Source organism: Panthera uncia (genome assembly GCF_023721935.1).
Source record: "Panthera uncia isolate 11264 chromosome A1 unlocalized genomic scaffold, Puncia_PCG_1.0 HiC_scaffold_16, whole genome shotgun sequence".
In the NCBI taxonomy this organism is placed as follows: Eukaryota; Metazoa; Chordata; class Mammalia; order Carnivora; family Felidae; genus Panthera; species Panthera uncia.
Window position 1 is genome coordinate 10,971,059 of NW_026057576.1, and position 15,122 is coordinate 10,986,180.

The following is a 15,122-nucleotide window of genomic DNA, read 5'->3' on the forward strand; positions in this document are numbered from 1 at the left end:
TGAAGGTATAGCTTAACACAGTAGTACTAAGCCATTACTTAGCATTTTAAAGAGTCTTCCTTTACTGCATTACATGAGCAAGACTTAAATTGGTTGGCTTACATCCTCTCAAACAAGCTTTTCTTAAAATATGCTTTCTGATAAAAGTTTCAAACTAGTGTTTTTGTTCGTCTTAATCTGCTTTTAAAAATCTGTGCCAGTCATCCTGATTCACAAACAGTCCATAGCAAGACAGTCACCGTGTCTCAGAATTACAAATCTACTTCAGTGCCTCCTCTGTAACTGGCGTCATTGTTGTACGTTTTTTCCCTGGATTTTGTGTTCAAAAGACTGCTTTTGCATCCCCTCAGAATAAAATCTGCAATATTCCTTCCCACTGTTAACAGTTAAAATGTACCAAATTCAGCTGTCTCCACTGCATCTTCTCCGATCCAGGGTTTCCACTGAACGTGTTGTGTCTCCTGCCCCAGCTGATTCAGCATTTTGAAAATCCCAATCAGTTCTGCAAGGATATAGCCGAAAGGATTGCGCAGGTATGACTTCTGGTTCCACACTCAAGTGGGTCGATATGGGCCTTCAGGAAGGTCCAACGCGGAACAGCAATTACCCAGAGAGGGAAATGAGTTTCCCAAAACCTGAGAATAATGATTGAGATTGCTAGTAATTGACGTCTCTGAGTAGCTGATGCACATTGTCTTTTGGTTTCATGATCGAGAAGACAGGTGGAAAGAATTTGTGAAAATCATAGTAGCTAATTACTGAGATAAGCGCTTTTGCAGCTTACCAAAATAACCAAAATATATATCAATGTGTTTTCCAGATTCCAGAGCAAAATTGCAAACCTATCTTTTGGCACAATTGCTAACACATCTCCCTATTTATCAGGCAACTTTATCCCTAATTGATTCTCTTCTTTTAAAAGGTGTGTTTGGAAGAGAAGAACCCCAAACTTTCCAATCTTGCGCATGTCATGACCCTTTATAAGACACACAGCTACACGAGGGACTGTGCCACATGGGTCAACGTGGTCTGCCGATACCTTCATGAAGCATATGCTGACGTCACCTTGAATATGGTGACCTACCTGGCAGAGGTAAACTCTTCATTAGGGACAAACCTATTATCGTTTCCATGGCTAAAATATTTATATGGAATGGATAATAATCTCTTAATTTCATTTACTGAGTGCCTATTATATATTATCATAGATGCTATATGGAATCTTTTTAAATCTTCACAGCAAGCCACTGATGTAGATTCTATTATAACAAAGAATCTGAGGCCCAACCAGGTTAAATAATCTGCCATATGTTTAAAGCCAGCCTTTGAACTGAGGTATAACCCACCTCAAAAGCTTAAAACCCTTCTTTTTACTACAGTAATACGTGTCAGAACATTCCAAAAATGGAGAAATGTTATCTTAATTACCCCAGGTGTTCATATGTTATTTAAGGAGTTACTATGTGGCTTGATATATTTATTTTATTTATTTTTTTTTTTAATTTTTTTTTCAACTTTTTTTTTTTTTTTTTTTTTTTTTTTGGGGACAGAGAGAGACAGAGCATGAAGGGGGGGGGGGCAGAGAGAGAGGGAGACACAGAATCGGAAACAGGCTCCAGGCTCTGAGCCATCAGCCCAGAGCCTGACGCGGGGCTCGAACCCACGGACCGCGAGATCATGACCTGGCTAAAGTCGGACGCTTAACCGACTGCGCCACCCAGGCGCCCCAGTGGCTTGATATATTTAATGGTTGTTGGCTCTGAACCAATTACCCAGCATATATTTTGAAGTAAACTTTTTATCTTCCTTTTTAAGTTTGTTTTTAAAACCGGAATGAGATTCTTTTGTGCCCATAGAAATGTGTTTCTAGCACACTTGTTCCAAGCCCCTGTTGTCCATTGGTGCTGGAGATACACAGCAAATGAAATGTATTCTGTGCAGCACCTCCAGTCACCCACTAGCTTAACCCACTAGGTCACGAAACCCATGAGGCAAGTGGTCACTGACAGCCACCTCGGGTTAGCATATTCACTATTGCTTTTGTCTGAGGGATATGCATGCATACGTCTTGCCAGGGCCTTTTTGGAAGTGATGAGGACGGTACCTTCAAACTTTTCTTTCAGATATGTCAACAGTGTAGGGTGCAGATAAGTTACAGAATCAATCATTGTCTGAAAGTTTCCGTAAGACTGAACCTGAACCTAGAAGAGGGTCCTTGCCCCCTCCATCTGCGTTGACAGTTGGTCCTGCAGGATTTTGATTTGCAGTCTGGGTCAGCAATGTGTGAGCTGTATTCAGAATGTCAACACCCCAAAGAGCCTCTCTTATATGCCACCCTGCTGCTTTTGACAATCACCTTGGTGACATCTGCCCCACAAGAGCCACTGAGAAAACACACACGTACCGGAATAACTGACGCAAATGCCCTGCTTACAGACGATGCCTGTTTTAAAACAAAGTGAAGTGTAAGTTAGCAAGGAGGCAAGACGTGTTTAGATCACTAGGCAGAGTCAGTCAGAGAAAGACAAATTTCATATGATTTCACTCATATGTGGAATTTAAGAAACAAAACAGATGAACATAGGGGAAGGGAGAGGGAGGCAAACCATAAGAGACTCTTAACTACAGAGAACAAACTGAGGGTTCCTGGAGGGGAGGTGGGTGGGGGCTGGGCTAAATGGGTGATGGGCATTAAGGAGGCATTTGTTGGGTTGAGCATTGGGTGTTACATGTAAGTGATGAATCACTGAATTCTCCTCCTGAAACCATTGTTAACTACGCATTAACTAACTTGAATTTAAATTTTTTTTTAATAAATAAATAGAAAAAGGAAAAAAATAAAATGTAGAATTTAAAAAGCTTCGCAAATACAAATGGGATGTGGCATATACATACGTACATATTATTCGGACTTAAAAAGGGATAAAGCACTGACACAGGCTGCCATATGGATGAACCTTGACAACTTTATGCTAAGTGACATAAGCCAGACACATAAGTACAAATATTATTGGATTCCACTTGTACAAGGTGCACAGAATAGGCAAATCTACAGAGACAGAAAGTAGAATAGTGGTTACCCAGGGCTGGGGGCAGGGGGTGATGGAGAGTTAGTGTTTTACAGTTAGCAGAGTGTTTATTTGGGATGATGAACAAATTCTGGAAGTAAATAGTGGCAGTGGTCACACAACAATGTGAATGCACTTTATGCCACTGAATTATACACTTAAAAATGGTCAAAATGGTAACTTTATATTATATTATATATATATATATATATATATATATATAATATACATGTTATATATATATATGTTATATATATTTTTTCACTGTGAAAATAAATAAGTGAAATAAATAAATAAGTGAAAATAAATAAATAAGAATAGATTACCTAATTTGTTGTATTCAGCATTTGTCACAAATTGTCACTACAGATTTTGTTATCAACTTAATTTCCCACCATGCATAAGATATACTAACTCCTATTTCAAGCACATATGTATAATTGTAGATCACTGTGGTCAGGATTGCCAGTGAATCTGTTCTGTTCACTTAACAGTAATTTTGTGTGTGTATTTACATGTGTTGACATAGCTCACATAGTGTCATTTTCAACAACTGTGGGATTCTAACAGGTTAAGATAACACAATTTGCTTAAACGTCTCCTCTTTTGCTTATATTCATAACTTTTTTCTATTACAAGTGGTTCTTTTATGTAGACTTCTTATCAGATAATATTCAGGTTATTTCTTCTGGTGGCACTTCCCAAAGTTACTATCCAGGTGAAGGAATACACAAATGTAGTTGTACACGTTTGGGAAATTGGTCTCACAGACACTTTCCCAGTTTACGATACTGTCAACAATGTATAAATGTGTTTTCCCATATCCTCACTATATCTTATTACTCTATTCCTGTTTTCAACCTAATATTTTTATTGGTACTTTAAAATTATTCTCTTTATGTATTTCCTTTCTAGGAATATATTTCATTTTTCCACACAATAGATTTGTATAATTGCCCATTTCCTCCTACATTAACTGCTCAGTTATTTCTTTTGACCACTTTTGATGTGAAATTTCAGCATATATTTGAATCCTTTCTACACTTCTTTATTTAGAATAGTAATCTTTTATCCTGATAAATGTCACTTAGATTTTCTCATTAGTTTGCTTTCCTTTTTGAAAATATTGTTGATATCGTAGTATATGTCCATAAAAGAAAGTTTCGTAGGTACAGAAAAGAAGGGGAAGAGAACAGGAGGAGGAGGTGAAGTAAAGAAAAATCATCCAAAATAATTACATTATCTAGAGATTTCTTTCCTTTATTAAATAACACACACCCATTCACATTGATTTTAGCATCATCTATTACACAGAAATTATATATCCTTCCTCTTTCAATTAATATTATCTTATATCCTTTACCATCTTTAAAAATGCCATTCTATTGATGATATGATATTTTATCATGCAATTTACCATAATTTATGTATCCATTTCCCTAGTGTTCAGCATTTATATTACTTACAGAGCTATTTTGTTTAGGTTTTTTTTGTGAGTTTCTTACCATCATAAAAAACACCTTAGTAAAATCTCATATATAAATCTTAATGTCTATCTCTAGGTTTGGAAAAGTTCCTAGAAGTACATAACTAGTTCAAAAGACATAAATTGTTCTCAGTACTCTGGATGTCAATCGCCAAATTATCCAAGTTACATTTCCACTGATGTTACATTTCCATCTTATATCCTCACCAATACCGACTATTATCACTTGCTAAACTTTGCCAGTTTGATAACCAATAACTTGTGTCTTTTGTTTTAATATGTAATTTTCAATAATTGGTGGCATTCGATGCTTTCCTTTTGAGGTTTATTTTGTTGTATTTCATTTGTAAATGTGGTATTTATATATTCAAACCTGCTTACATTGCCTTTAATGATAACCTTATGCCTTCAGTAGTTAGGATTTTCTTTTCCTTCCTAAGGAAACGTGCGATCTTAAAGGTGTTGGGAAGCATCGGTGCTTGTGTATGAAAAGGCTGGAGTCCCACTGACTGACCTGTGCCTTGCCTCCCACAGCTGCTGGAGAAGGGTCTCCCAAGCATGCAGCAGCCCCTCCTCCAGGTGATCTACAGTCTTCTCAGCTACATGGATCTGTCAGTCGTGCCTGTAAAGCAGTTTAATGTGGAAGTTCTGAAGACCATTGAAAAATATGTCCAAGTGAGTATTTGGATACCTTCACTTAAGAACTACGATGTTTTGGGGCGCCTGGGTGGCTCAGTCGGTTAAGTGGCCGACTTCGGCTCAGGTCACGATCTCGCGGTCCGTGAGTTCAAGCCCCGCATCCAGCTCTGTGCTGACAGCTCAGAGCCTGGAGCCTGTTTCAGATTCTGTGTCTCCCTCTCTCTCTGACCCTCCCCCGTTCATGCTGTCTCTCCCTGTCTCAAAAATAAATAAATGTTAAAAAAAAATTGTTTAAAAAAAAAAAAAAAAAAAAAGAACTACGATGTTTCCAGAGTCATCCCAGAAAGACTGAGGCTTCGCTTGTAGCTTATCCTTGGCTGTAGAAGTGTATGGGCGCCAGGCTGCACATTCATGCGTTGATATCTCTAATGCCCTGAGAGCAGTCAGGTGTGGCCAACCACACCGCGAGTGACATACTGAGGAGAAAGACAGGACCAAGCTGAGGCATTTCTGAGCCCCTCAGAGGACGCAGTTCTGCCTCTTGGGGCTCACAGGTCGGGTACTGAAAGCAGGTACCTGGCTGGGAGGGCCCAGCAGGGTTGTATTTGTGGTTTCCTATTTCAAAGAAGGAGAAGGAACCTAGGGCAGGTGTTTCAACATACAAAGGGTTAATTCAGGGATTAAAATTGTCACTTGAGAGTTGAGGACAGTAAGGTTAAGCAACCTGCATGAATGTATTTGAAAATACTACAACAAACAAACACAGGAGTGTACTTGTTGAGTTGCAGAGTTCAAGGGCAGATGCTAGGTTCTATCTGGTTGAACTCATTGGCAAAGCCATACAATGTCAATGTTAGACGTTTTTACCCCATCATCACTTGAATACCACATTGCTTGCGGAAATTATTTAATGCTAAAAATGATTTCCAAGCCTTTTTTATTGTCCGTGTTTTAAGTGGCATTTCTCCAAAAGTAGTCGTGCACTTGGTAGGCGTTCAGTAACACTTTCTCACTTCACAGCAGTCCTGAGGGCGAGATGTCCAGTTCCTATTTGTCTACAAACCCCTTTCCCCTAGTGCAAAGAAAAAATTGTTTTACTAGACTACCTATTCTAACTAACTCAGGACTGTGGGCTATCTCTGTTATTCGATATCTTATCTTGAATGGGGACTGATTTCACATTCAAATCATGACCTCCCATTGTGCAGAATTTAAGAGGGAAGGAAATGTGTTTTATTTCATGTGCTCTTATTCCACAGGCTAGGTAAATAATAATAATAACTTTTATCAAGTTCGCTTACCTGTGCTCAATATTTTTATGGGAGAAGCCCATCAGCCTGCCTGGGGCCTGTTAGGGAGACAAAGATCGAAAAACAAAGTGAGTCTCACAGAAAGAGTAGGCATGTGATAAGCCAATAAGGAGAGGAAGGGCATTCCAGGACAACGGAACAAGGAAAGAGCTTGCCTGGTATGAGGAACTCCAAGGTTAGCCTGGGGGGAGGTTACTTCTGTAGGCTGTGCTCAATGTGTGTGGACTCCACACTGCCCACCAGAGGGAGCCCTTGGAGGAGTTTAGGCAGGGAAGCAGCATGGTCTGAAAAGTTCTAGAAAGATCACTGTAGCTGGGGTGGGTATGCTGGACTTCAATAGCGACTGCAAGTAGGGAGACCAATTAAGAGGCCATTGAAATAGGAGAACCACCAAGGAAGACAGAGACTGGAGGTGGGGAGAATGTTGAGAGTGAGTGGCCAGTAGCATAAATGCATTGGGTTTTTTTTTTTTCATTCGTACCAAAGAGCTACCTCATTGACCAAAATGGTACCTTGTACTTTTAAACTTCTATTTATTTGAATATGGACAAAATTTGATATTTTCTTATTTGCTTGTTTCCTAAATGTATCTTCTCATCTGTATAAATTTTTTATGTCATTTGCCTTTTACATATGATGGAACTTCCTGCACTATTTTAAATCTGTGAATTCTGACCTATCATAAGAAGTTTCAGTAGCTGGGGGTTGATGCGTTTTTAAAAATGAAATTGTTTTTAACCATTGAATGTTTTATTCCCGTCAGAGTGTTCACTGGAGAGAAGCTTTGAATATCCTGAAGCTGGTGGTTTCTCGATCTGCCAGTCTAGTTTTGCCTTCCTACCAGCACAGTGACCTCTCAAAGATAGAAATACATCGAGTGTGGACCAGTGCTTCTAAGGAATTACCTGGAAAAACCCTAGACTTTCACTTTGATATTTCAGAGGTATGTTATCTGTTTCTGTAAATTTCAGCAGCGAGAACAGGTGACAAAGGTCAAAACTAGTTGTCTGGGGAAGGAGAGACTTATTTTACATTTACTTCAAAGTAAGTTTTCTAAGGCCTGCATTAGGTTCTGGTTTTTAGGAACACAGTGAATGTCGTATTCATTGGGGCTCCAATTGGCAGCATTTAAAAATAGAAACTAGCCTCAGCTATATAAAAATGATTTTTTTGAAAGAGATAACTTTAAAATAGAATGACCATAAGCATTTTAGGGGCACCTGGGTGGCTCAGTCGGTTGAGCATCCGACTTCAGCTCAGGTGGTTATCTCGCAGTTCATGAGTTCAAGCTCCATGTCTGGCTCTGTGCTGACAGCTCAGAGCCTGGAGCCTGCTTCGGATTCTGTATCTCCCTCCTTCTCTGCCCTTCCTCTGCTCCCACTCTGTTTCTCTGTCTCTCTGTCTCTCTCTCTCTCTCTCTCTCTCTCTCTGTCTCTCTCTCTCAAAGATAAAATAACATTTAAAAAAATTTTTTTAAGGAATGATCATAAGCATTTTAAAGCCTGACCTCATTTCTTTATCTGACAGGTATCATGTCCTATCTTTATATCCACAACTTTGCTCCCTGACCTCCCAGCCAGACCAGCAAATGACTGAGATTTAAAGAGACACAGAATCTGCCTTTACGGTTGTTTCCCCAAGTGACACGACTTTTTAGACCAGTAAAATGATCCGTATTCTTGCCTCAAGGGAGCGGGAAGGAAGGAGAAAGGGGACTAGTGAACCAAGCCAAGGAATCGGGAAGAAAAGAGAGGTTGGGGGGCACCTGGGTGGCTCAGTCGGTTAAGATCTGACCTCACCTCAGGTCATGACCTCGAGGTTTTGTGAGTTTGAACCCCGCATTGGGCTCTCTGCTGTCAGCACAGACCCTGCTTTGGGTCCTCTGTCCCCCTCTCCCTCCGCCCATCCCTTGCTCACTCGTACGTGCTCTCTCTTGCTCTTTCTCTCTCAAAAATAAATAAGCATTAAATTTTTAAAAAGAAAAAGAAAAGAGAGGGTGGAAGGTAGTCAGATCTGCCTGCTGCTCTGAGAATGGACATTTGGGAAGCCTGTACCAACTCTGAGATGCACAAATACTTTGCTCTCCTGTCTCGCTTACCCCGTGACCCATAAGCCCACCAAAGCAGAAACTATACTCTGTCCATTTTGTAACCAGGGTCTGGTACAGAGTCTGGTGCATTACAGGTACTTAACAAACATTCTTCAACACTGCTGAATGAGTAAGTCCACTGAAGGAATAAACTAGATCTGCTTGTGTGAAACTTACTTGCTCTATTAAGTAGGTAGGTTGTAGTCAGCTTGGGTTTTTTCACACCGTGATCTCAGTGACCTTCTATCATTTCAGTATCCAGGTTAAGATACTCTTTTGCTGCTATTGTGATACCTGCATCTATAGTTCGTGTGTCTGATATTAAGGTGTCCAATCAATAATTTTTTCCATTTGTAACATTCCTTTTTCACATTGCTGGCGGGGAAAGCTACTTTTATTCTTTGGAGTTTGTTCTGTTCCAAAGGGGTACAGAAAGCATGCAGCCACTGGGCTGCACGCCCCAGGGACGGAGCTGCTCCAGAATAAAGAGCCTGGAGAACCAGACGGAGACTTTCCGGCTGGTGTCTACCACCTCTGAGGGTAGGCCCACAAATGGGATTCTGCAGCCCCACTGGGGCTCAAGTTTGGTGGTGCTGCCTACCCAGCTGCCACCCGGCCGCGTGTGAAATGAACTCTCAGGAAGTGAAATTTCCAAAGCGTTGCCCAAGTACCTGCCCTGAACTCATTCATTTAAATAACTGAAAAGATACAATCACTCTAAGTAGATTTTAAATAACTAAGAGTATATGGAGATTGGTGACCAAAGGTTGGGAAGACGGGAAGGAATTTTGGCCTCTTGTTAGAATGATAAGGAATTCTTTTAAGCTTAATCTGAAAACTATTTGCTTTCCTGAATGTTTTGCTTCTGATCTTTACCAGTGGTTTAAGAACAAGCAATTGGATTTGTCTTCAGCTGCTAAAGAGGGTGGGAAAATGTTAACGATGTAAAATGATTTAGAATGTATATTTGAACGTGGGGCACCTGGTGGCTCAGTCGGTTAAGCATCTGACTCTTGATTTCAACTCCAGTCATGATTTCATGGTTCACGAAATCGAGCCCCACATCAGGCTCTGTGCTGATAGTGTGGAGCCTGCTTGGGATTCTCTCTCTCTCCCTCTCTCCCTACCCCTCCTGTGCTCACTCTTTCTTTCTTTCTCTCTCTCTCTCTCTCTCAATATAAATAAATAAACTTAAAAAAAATCAGAATGTGTATTTGAACATCAGGAAAATGAGCCTACTTGTAACACTGAACTTCTCTAAGGTTTAATCAAACAGGCAATGTTTGGTTGCTGCTGGGTGGAGCGATCCCATATTCCACAGAACTATTGAACAGATAGAAGAGTGAGATTTTGTATTCTTTTCTGTCAAGACACCAATCATCGGGAGGCGATACGATGAGCTGCAGAACGCTTCTGGGCGCGATGGGAAGCCCAGGGCGATGGCCGTCACCAGGAGCACATCCTCTACCTCATCAGGCTCCAACTCCAATGTCCTTGTTCCTGTTAGCTGGAAAAGGCCCCAGTATTCTCAGGTATAGAATCCTAGTCCCTGGGATTGGAAGAGAGAGCTCAGGGAGACCTCTCGAGCCCAACTGCCCATGTGATCCCGGGTTCCTCCATCACCATCCTGGCATTGCCCACGTAGGCATCAACACTTCAGTGATGAGTATCCCGTGGCACCCCAAGGGACCCTGTCTTATCTTGGAAAAGCTCATTTCATTGAGTTGAAGTCTGACATTTGCCGCTGCTACCCATTGGTCCTAGCTCTCTTTAGACTTAGGAAATGAAATCTGATCTCTCACCTTCAGAGAGATAAAGAAACCCTCTCCCCTCTACCACTCATTCCAGTGAGTTCTCTTTTCTCCAAAGACTATATCCTTAGTTCTCCCAACCAGTTCTATACAATAGGGCTTCATAAGAATGCAGAATCTGCCCTTCCGGTTGCTTCCTCAAGCCACACTGCTTTTTATTTTATTGTTTGAAGGTTTTTTTTTTTTAATATAATTTATTGTCAAATTGGCTAACATACAGTGTGTACAGTGTGCCCTTGGTTTGGGAGGTAGATACGTAAGCGATGAACCACGGGAATCTACCCACACTGCTTTTTAGACCAGTAAAATGATCTAAATTCTTACCTTGATGGAGACGGGAAGGGGGAGGGAAGGGACTAGTGAGTGAAGCTAAGGAATCAGAAAGGAAAAAGAGGGTGGAAAGTAGTCAGATTTCCTGCTGCTCTGTGAATGAATACTGGGGAGGCCTGTACTTTCTCTAAAAGGTGCAAACACTTTGCATTCCAGTCGCCGTTCTGACTGCTGTCCCCTAAGCATGCACTCCAGTGGTCTCCATGGACAGTCTGAGCTATGTGGAGCAGAACCGGCCGCTGGATCTCTCTGTAGTTCTCTCTCTGTAGATCTCTCTCTTAGTACAGCCTAAGACCGTATTTGCTCAATGGGCAACTGCATTAATGTCATCAGGCTTGCCATCGAGTAAAACCTCTGCATTATTCAGACCTCTTTGGTGACATTAATCACCTTAAGTGGAAAAGGAATTTATTAACTCTCATGGCTTGGCTTCAAGCACAGCTGGATTCTAGTACACAAAATGAGGAACTGGGTCCTTAGACTCCCTCTCCCCTTCCCACTGTCCTCGCCTTCCCTTCCCAGTCTTGGCCCTCCTTTCCTCTCCGGTGATTTCATTCTGAGGCAGACTCTTCTCTTATGAAGCACCAAAAACTTTGAGCAGCTCCAGATTTATATGGTCTTTGGCTCCGATGATTTCAGGTCAAAGGCATTCCCTTCCCAACATCTGAAGCAATTCTAGAAGGACTCTTGCTGCACGTGTGAGGGAGGCAAAGCCCCACTTAGTGGGAGAGGAGCTGTTTCTGCGATAAAAAGAGGGACCGTATTACTGGAAGAAGGCCAAATGGGTGGGCGCTGAGCAGAGAACACTTTGCACACGTGCAGGACTCGCCTTCACCCTCCAGGGTTGGAGGAGTGGAATATATAGCATGGGGCCTGCTGGAACATGGCTGGTTCTCAGTAAGGGTTCACTGAGCTGTTGAGTAAGAGAGCCTACTATGCATTCTTAGGGATTTGGAAAAGAGAAGAAAAATAGACATCCCAACACCCATGTTCCTCTGTATGGATTCCTTCCCCGAATTGTAAGATGCCCACTAAAACTTAGGGAAATATTTTAGCAAATCTCTTGCCATTCTCCAACATTAAGGTCTTCCTGTCTTTGGCCTTGATAAAATACTGTATTGGGTGTCCCTTCTATAATGTGGAAAGAAGAATGCAGTGAGCCAAATTCCATTAAGAAAGAAAAGCTATGAGCACTGTTGGCCTCCTAGCAGTCTCCACGTTAACTTAGATCAGATTAAAGGGGAAAAATCATTTTACAGGGTCAGAAAGATTGCTTTAAGAGCATCTCTGAAGTAATTAACATTTTTTAGGCTCTGGCTTACTCTTCCTTTTCATTCTCAACTCTCCAATTATCCCGAGACCTAGTTCATCTATGTCATTGGAAAATGTGATGGTTTATGGAAGAATCTCCGTGCTTAAGTGGCTGAAAAATAAGGCTCATGAAGAAAAGCAAAAGGAATTGAATCTGTTTAACTTTAGGGAGAATAAATTGAGAAAGACTTAATATGGCTTACAGATAATTGAATTCTTTAATGCTGCAGAAAGTAAAGTTATTCTCCCATTTGAGGAAAATAAATGTGTGCTAGAACATAATAGATTTAATTTAGGTGAAAGGAAAGCCTTGCTAATGCTGGAAGTTGTAACAGACAAGAAAAGATTATCAAGGGGAGTCACGAATATCTGCTGAGTTTCACACCCCTCCCTCAGGAAAATGTAGATCAGCACTGTCAAGTAGGAACATAGTGTGTGTCTTGTTTTTAAACTTTGTAAAAGTTGCCTTTTTTAAAAAAGTAAAAAGAAATAGTTAAAATCAATTTTAATAACATGTTTTAGTTAGCCTAATATATCTCAAACATTATTACTTCAATATGCAACCAATAGTTTGCAATATTAATGAGATATTTTGCATTCTCTTTTTTCATACCAAGTCTTTGTGTGTTTTACATCTCAATTCCCACCACATTTCAGGGGCCATAGCCCTTTGTGGCTGATAGCTATAGTATGGAAACAGATTTGATCACAGAACTCCATGATTAAAATGTGTTTGTGTGTCTCTTTTCCAGAAGAGGACAAAAGAGAAGTTGGTGCACGTCCTTTCTCTGTGTGGCCAAGAAGTAGGATTAAGCAAAAATCCATCAGTAAGTTCCATCATATATCACATTCATGTTGGTACCATATCATTTTTACCTTTGATCTTTTTACCTTTAGAGAAGTCCTCTATGAATTACAGGTATGATATCCACCATCATACCCATACTAGATCATACTCATAGGCTACTTCTTTCCACACTACGATTTTTAATCTCACTTAGTTCAGAAACAGTGAATGATTTTGTTAGCTATTTGCTCTAGTTGGTCTGTAAATAGCACTGTTCCTTTCATTTTTTAAAATCTTTGGATTTTGTTATAAATATGCCCAGGCTACGTTAATATGGATATGCATATTAATTAAATATAAATAAAATATATAATTATATAATGATTTAGTTCATATAATAAAATATAAAAATAAAAATATATATATATGACTATCTCCTGCACCATATTTAATATACATTCTTTTGGGGTATAATTTTACTCTGCGTATGCACACCCCTTCCTATGATGTCATTATTTGACTCATGCAGAATAGAGATCAAAATAATGATATATCATTATAGTTTTTTTCTCTTACATACATCCACTGATGTTACAGTTAAAACAATAACATGCCATTGCGCTTTGGAATAAATGAATAATCACAGTATTAGAACTTAGCTAATATAAAATTTAGCTTTTATAAAATTTAGCTAATTCAGGTTGTCTGTGAGACTGTCGTAGCAAAAGCAATAAAGATCTCAGGGTCTGGTTTCACCCGCGTATCTCAACCTCTTTGTTATTAGTAAAAAATAAATAGCTAACTAATTTCCCAAGTGAAGTAAGAATTAGCAAACAATTGCTCAGGGGAGCTGTCTCTGAAATCTCAAAATGTATCTATTAACGTAGTTCAGGAGCAGGTGAAATGTTAGAGGCTCGTAAATACTTGCTAAAGTGCAGATCGGTGTTTCTTACCATCCGGAACGTGCCCCTGCCAGCCAGCAGCTAAGCTCAGCTTATGATCAGTAGATCAGTGGGTTTGTTGCTGCTCCTGCGACCTTACTGAGGGCAGAGGGGACGAGGTGACAGTGGCGGGGTGGGCGGAGGGAGAGTGACAAGCGCCCTTTCCCTCTGCGGGGCGGCCCTCCAGCGAGGACCGTCTCCTATTGCCGTTCTGGCTGGCACGTCCTCCTCAGATCTCAACTGCCTGCTTCCGTGCTAGAAATGTTTACCCAGAGTATGTTACCGGTCGGTCAGAGAGGCAGTGCTAACTGGGAAGAAGAGCCTTCAACTGAGGAGGCCTGCATTCTGGCCGCGTCTCTCACGAGCTAGTTGCCTGGCCTTCAGTGCTATTTCTCTCATAGACCCACTTGCAATCCCTGAGCAAACTGTGTGTCGCGGGCCATTGCGTGAGAACATGGTGCAAGTCACAGGACTGTTCTTAAACACTGGAGGAAAGGGGGACATTTCAAATCCATTCATTCTTTTTACTTTTCAGAGGCACTTGTTATATTAAGTAAATACAAACGATTTGCCTGCTTCTCAAGGAAGACTAGATAGACATTATGATGGCTAAAAAAAATCATACCGTTCACTTTTATTTAATATCAATCTATGTTCGGGAGAGACTGGATAGCAAAACATTGAGGTCCACTTACAGTTTATTTCTACAAAGTTCTACTAAAATGTCCCAGTGGGGAAAAAAACTAAACACAGAAGATGGTTCTAAGATTATTAACATTCAAGAGGTCTCAATAGGAAAAAAAAAAAAAAGTTTTGTTCCGTTTATACCAACAGGAAGGGAATTTAGGTAGAAATTACGAGCATGGCTGCTCACATACTCGCCTGCAATTCAAATGAGCAAGGACTGTAGTATTTGTCCTCTGTGTCTTATTCTTTATTGGTTCCTGGTTTATCTCTGAAAGGGTTAAATGCTTTGTACTCGCAGGCCATTCTATAATAACGTATCTTTGTATCAGTAGTCCTTAAAATAGTCTGTGATAATATGCATGTGAAGTGTATGTGCATGTGTACAATTTCCGACCTCAGTTCAGAAACAGTGGAAAATTTCTTGGCTGCTCTAGTTTGTCTGTGAATATACGCTCAGTTGTCACACACACACACACACACACACACACACACAGACGCTCCGATGGGATCCAGTCTTCATTAAGAAGCAGCATCGTGACTCGAACCTTCTCCTCCTGTGTGAACTTGCGTCTTTGCAATGAGTTTAATGTGAAGGCACCTGTCCAACATAAATGCTAAAAGAACGTTCTAAAAATACCCACTTAAGGAATTAGGTGTGTACTC

The 15,122-nt window shown here is 40.5% G+C and overlaps 1 protein-coding gene across 11 annotated transcripts in view; it reads left to right on the forward strand.

The window, feature by feature from the left end:
• The window catches only part of FRY (FRY microtubule binding protein), a 339,974-nt gene that overhangs the window by 282,923 nt on the left and 41,929 nt on the right, over window positions 1–15,122 (forward strand). For all 11 annotated transcript variants that reach the window (XM_049646775.1, XM_049646767.1, XM_049646768.1 and 8 more), the window contains 6 exons: window positions 436–533; window positions 923–1,093; window positions 5,089–5,229; window positions 7,267–7,446; window positions 9,963–10,124; window positions 12,797–12,871. In XM_049646775.1, coding sequence (XP_049502732.1) covers window positions 436–533; window positions 923–1,093; window positions 5,089–5,229; window positions 7,267–7,446; window positions 9,963–10,124; window positions 12,797–12,871 — 827 coding nt within the window. The remainder of the gene's footprint in view (window positions 1–435; window positions 534–922; window positions 1,094–5,088; window positions 5,230–7,266; window positions 7,447–9,962; window positions 10,125–12,796; window positions 12,872–15,122) is intronic.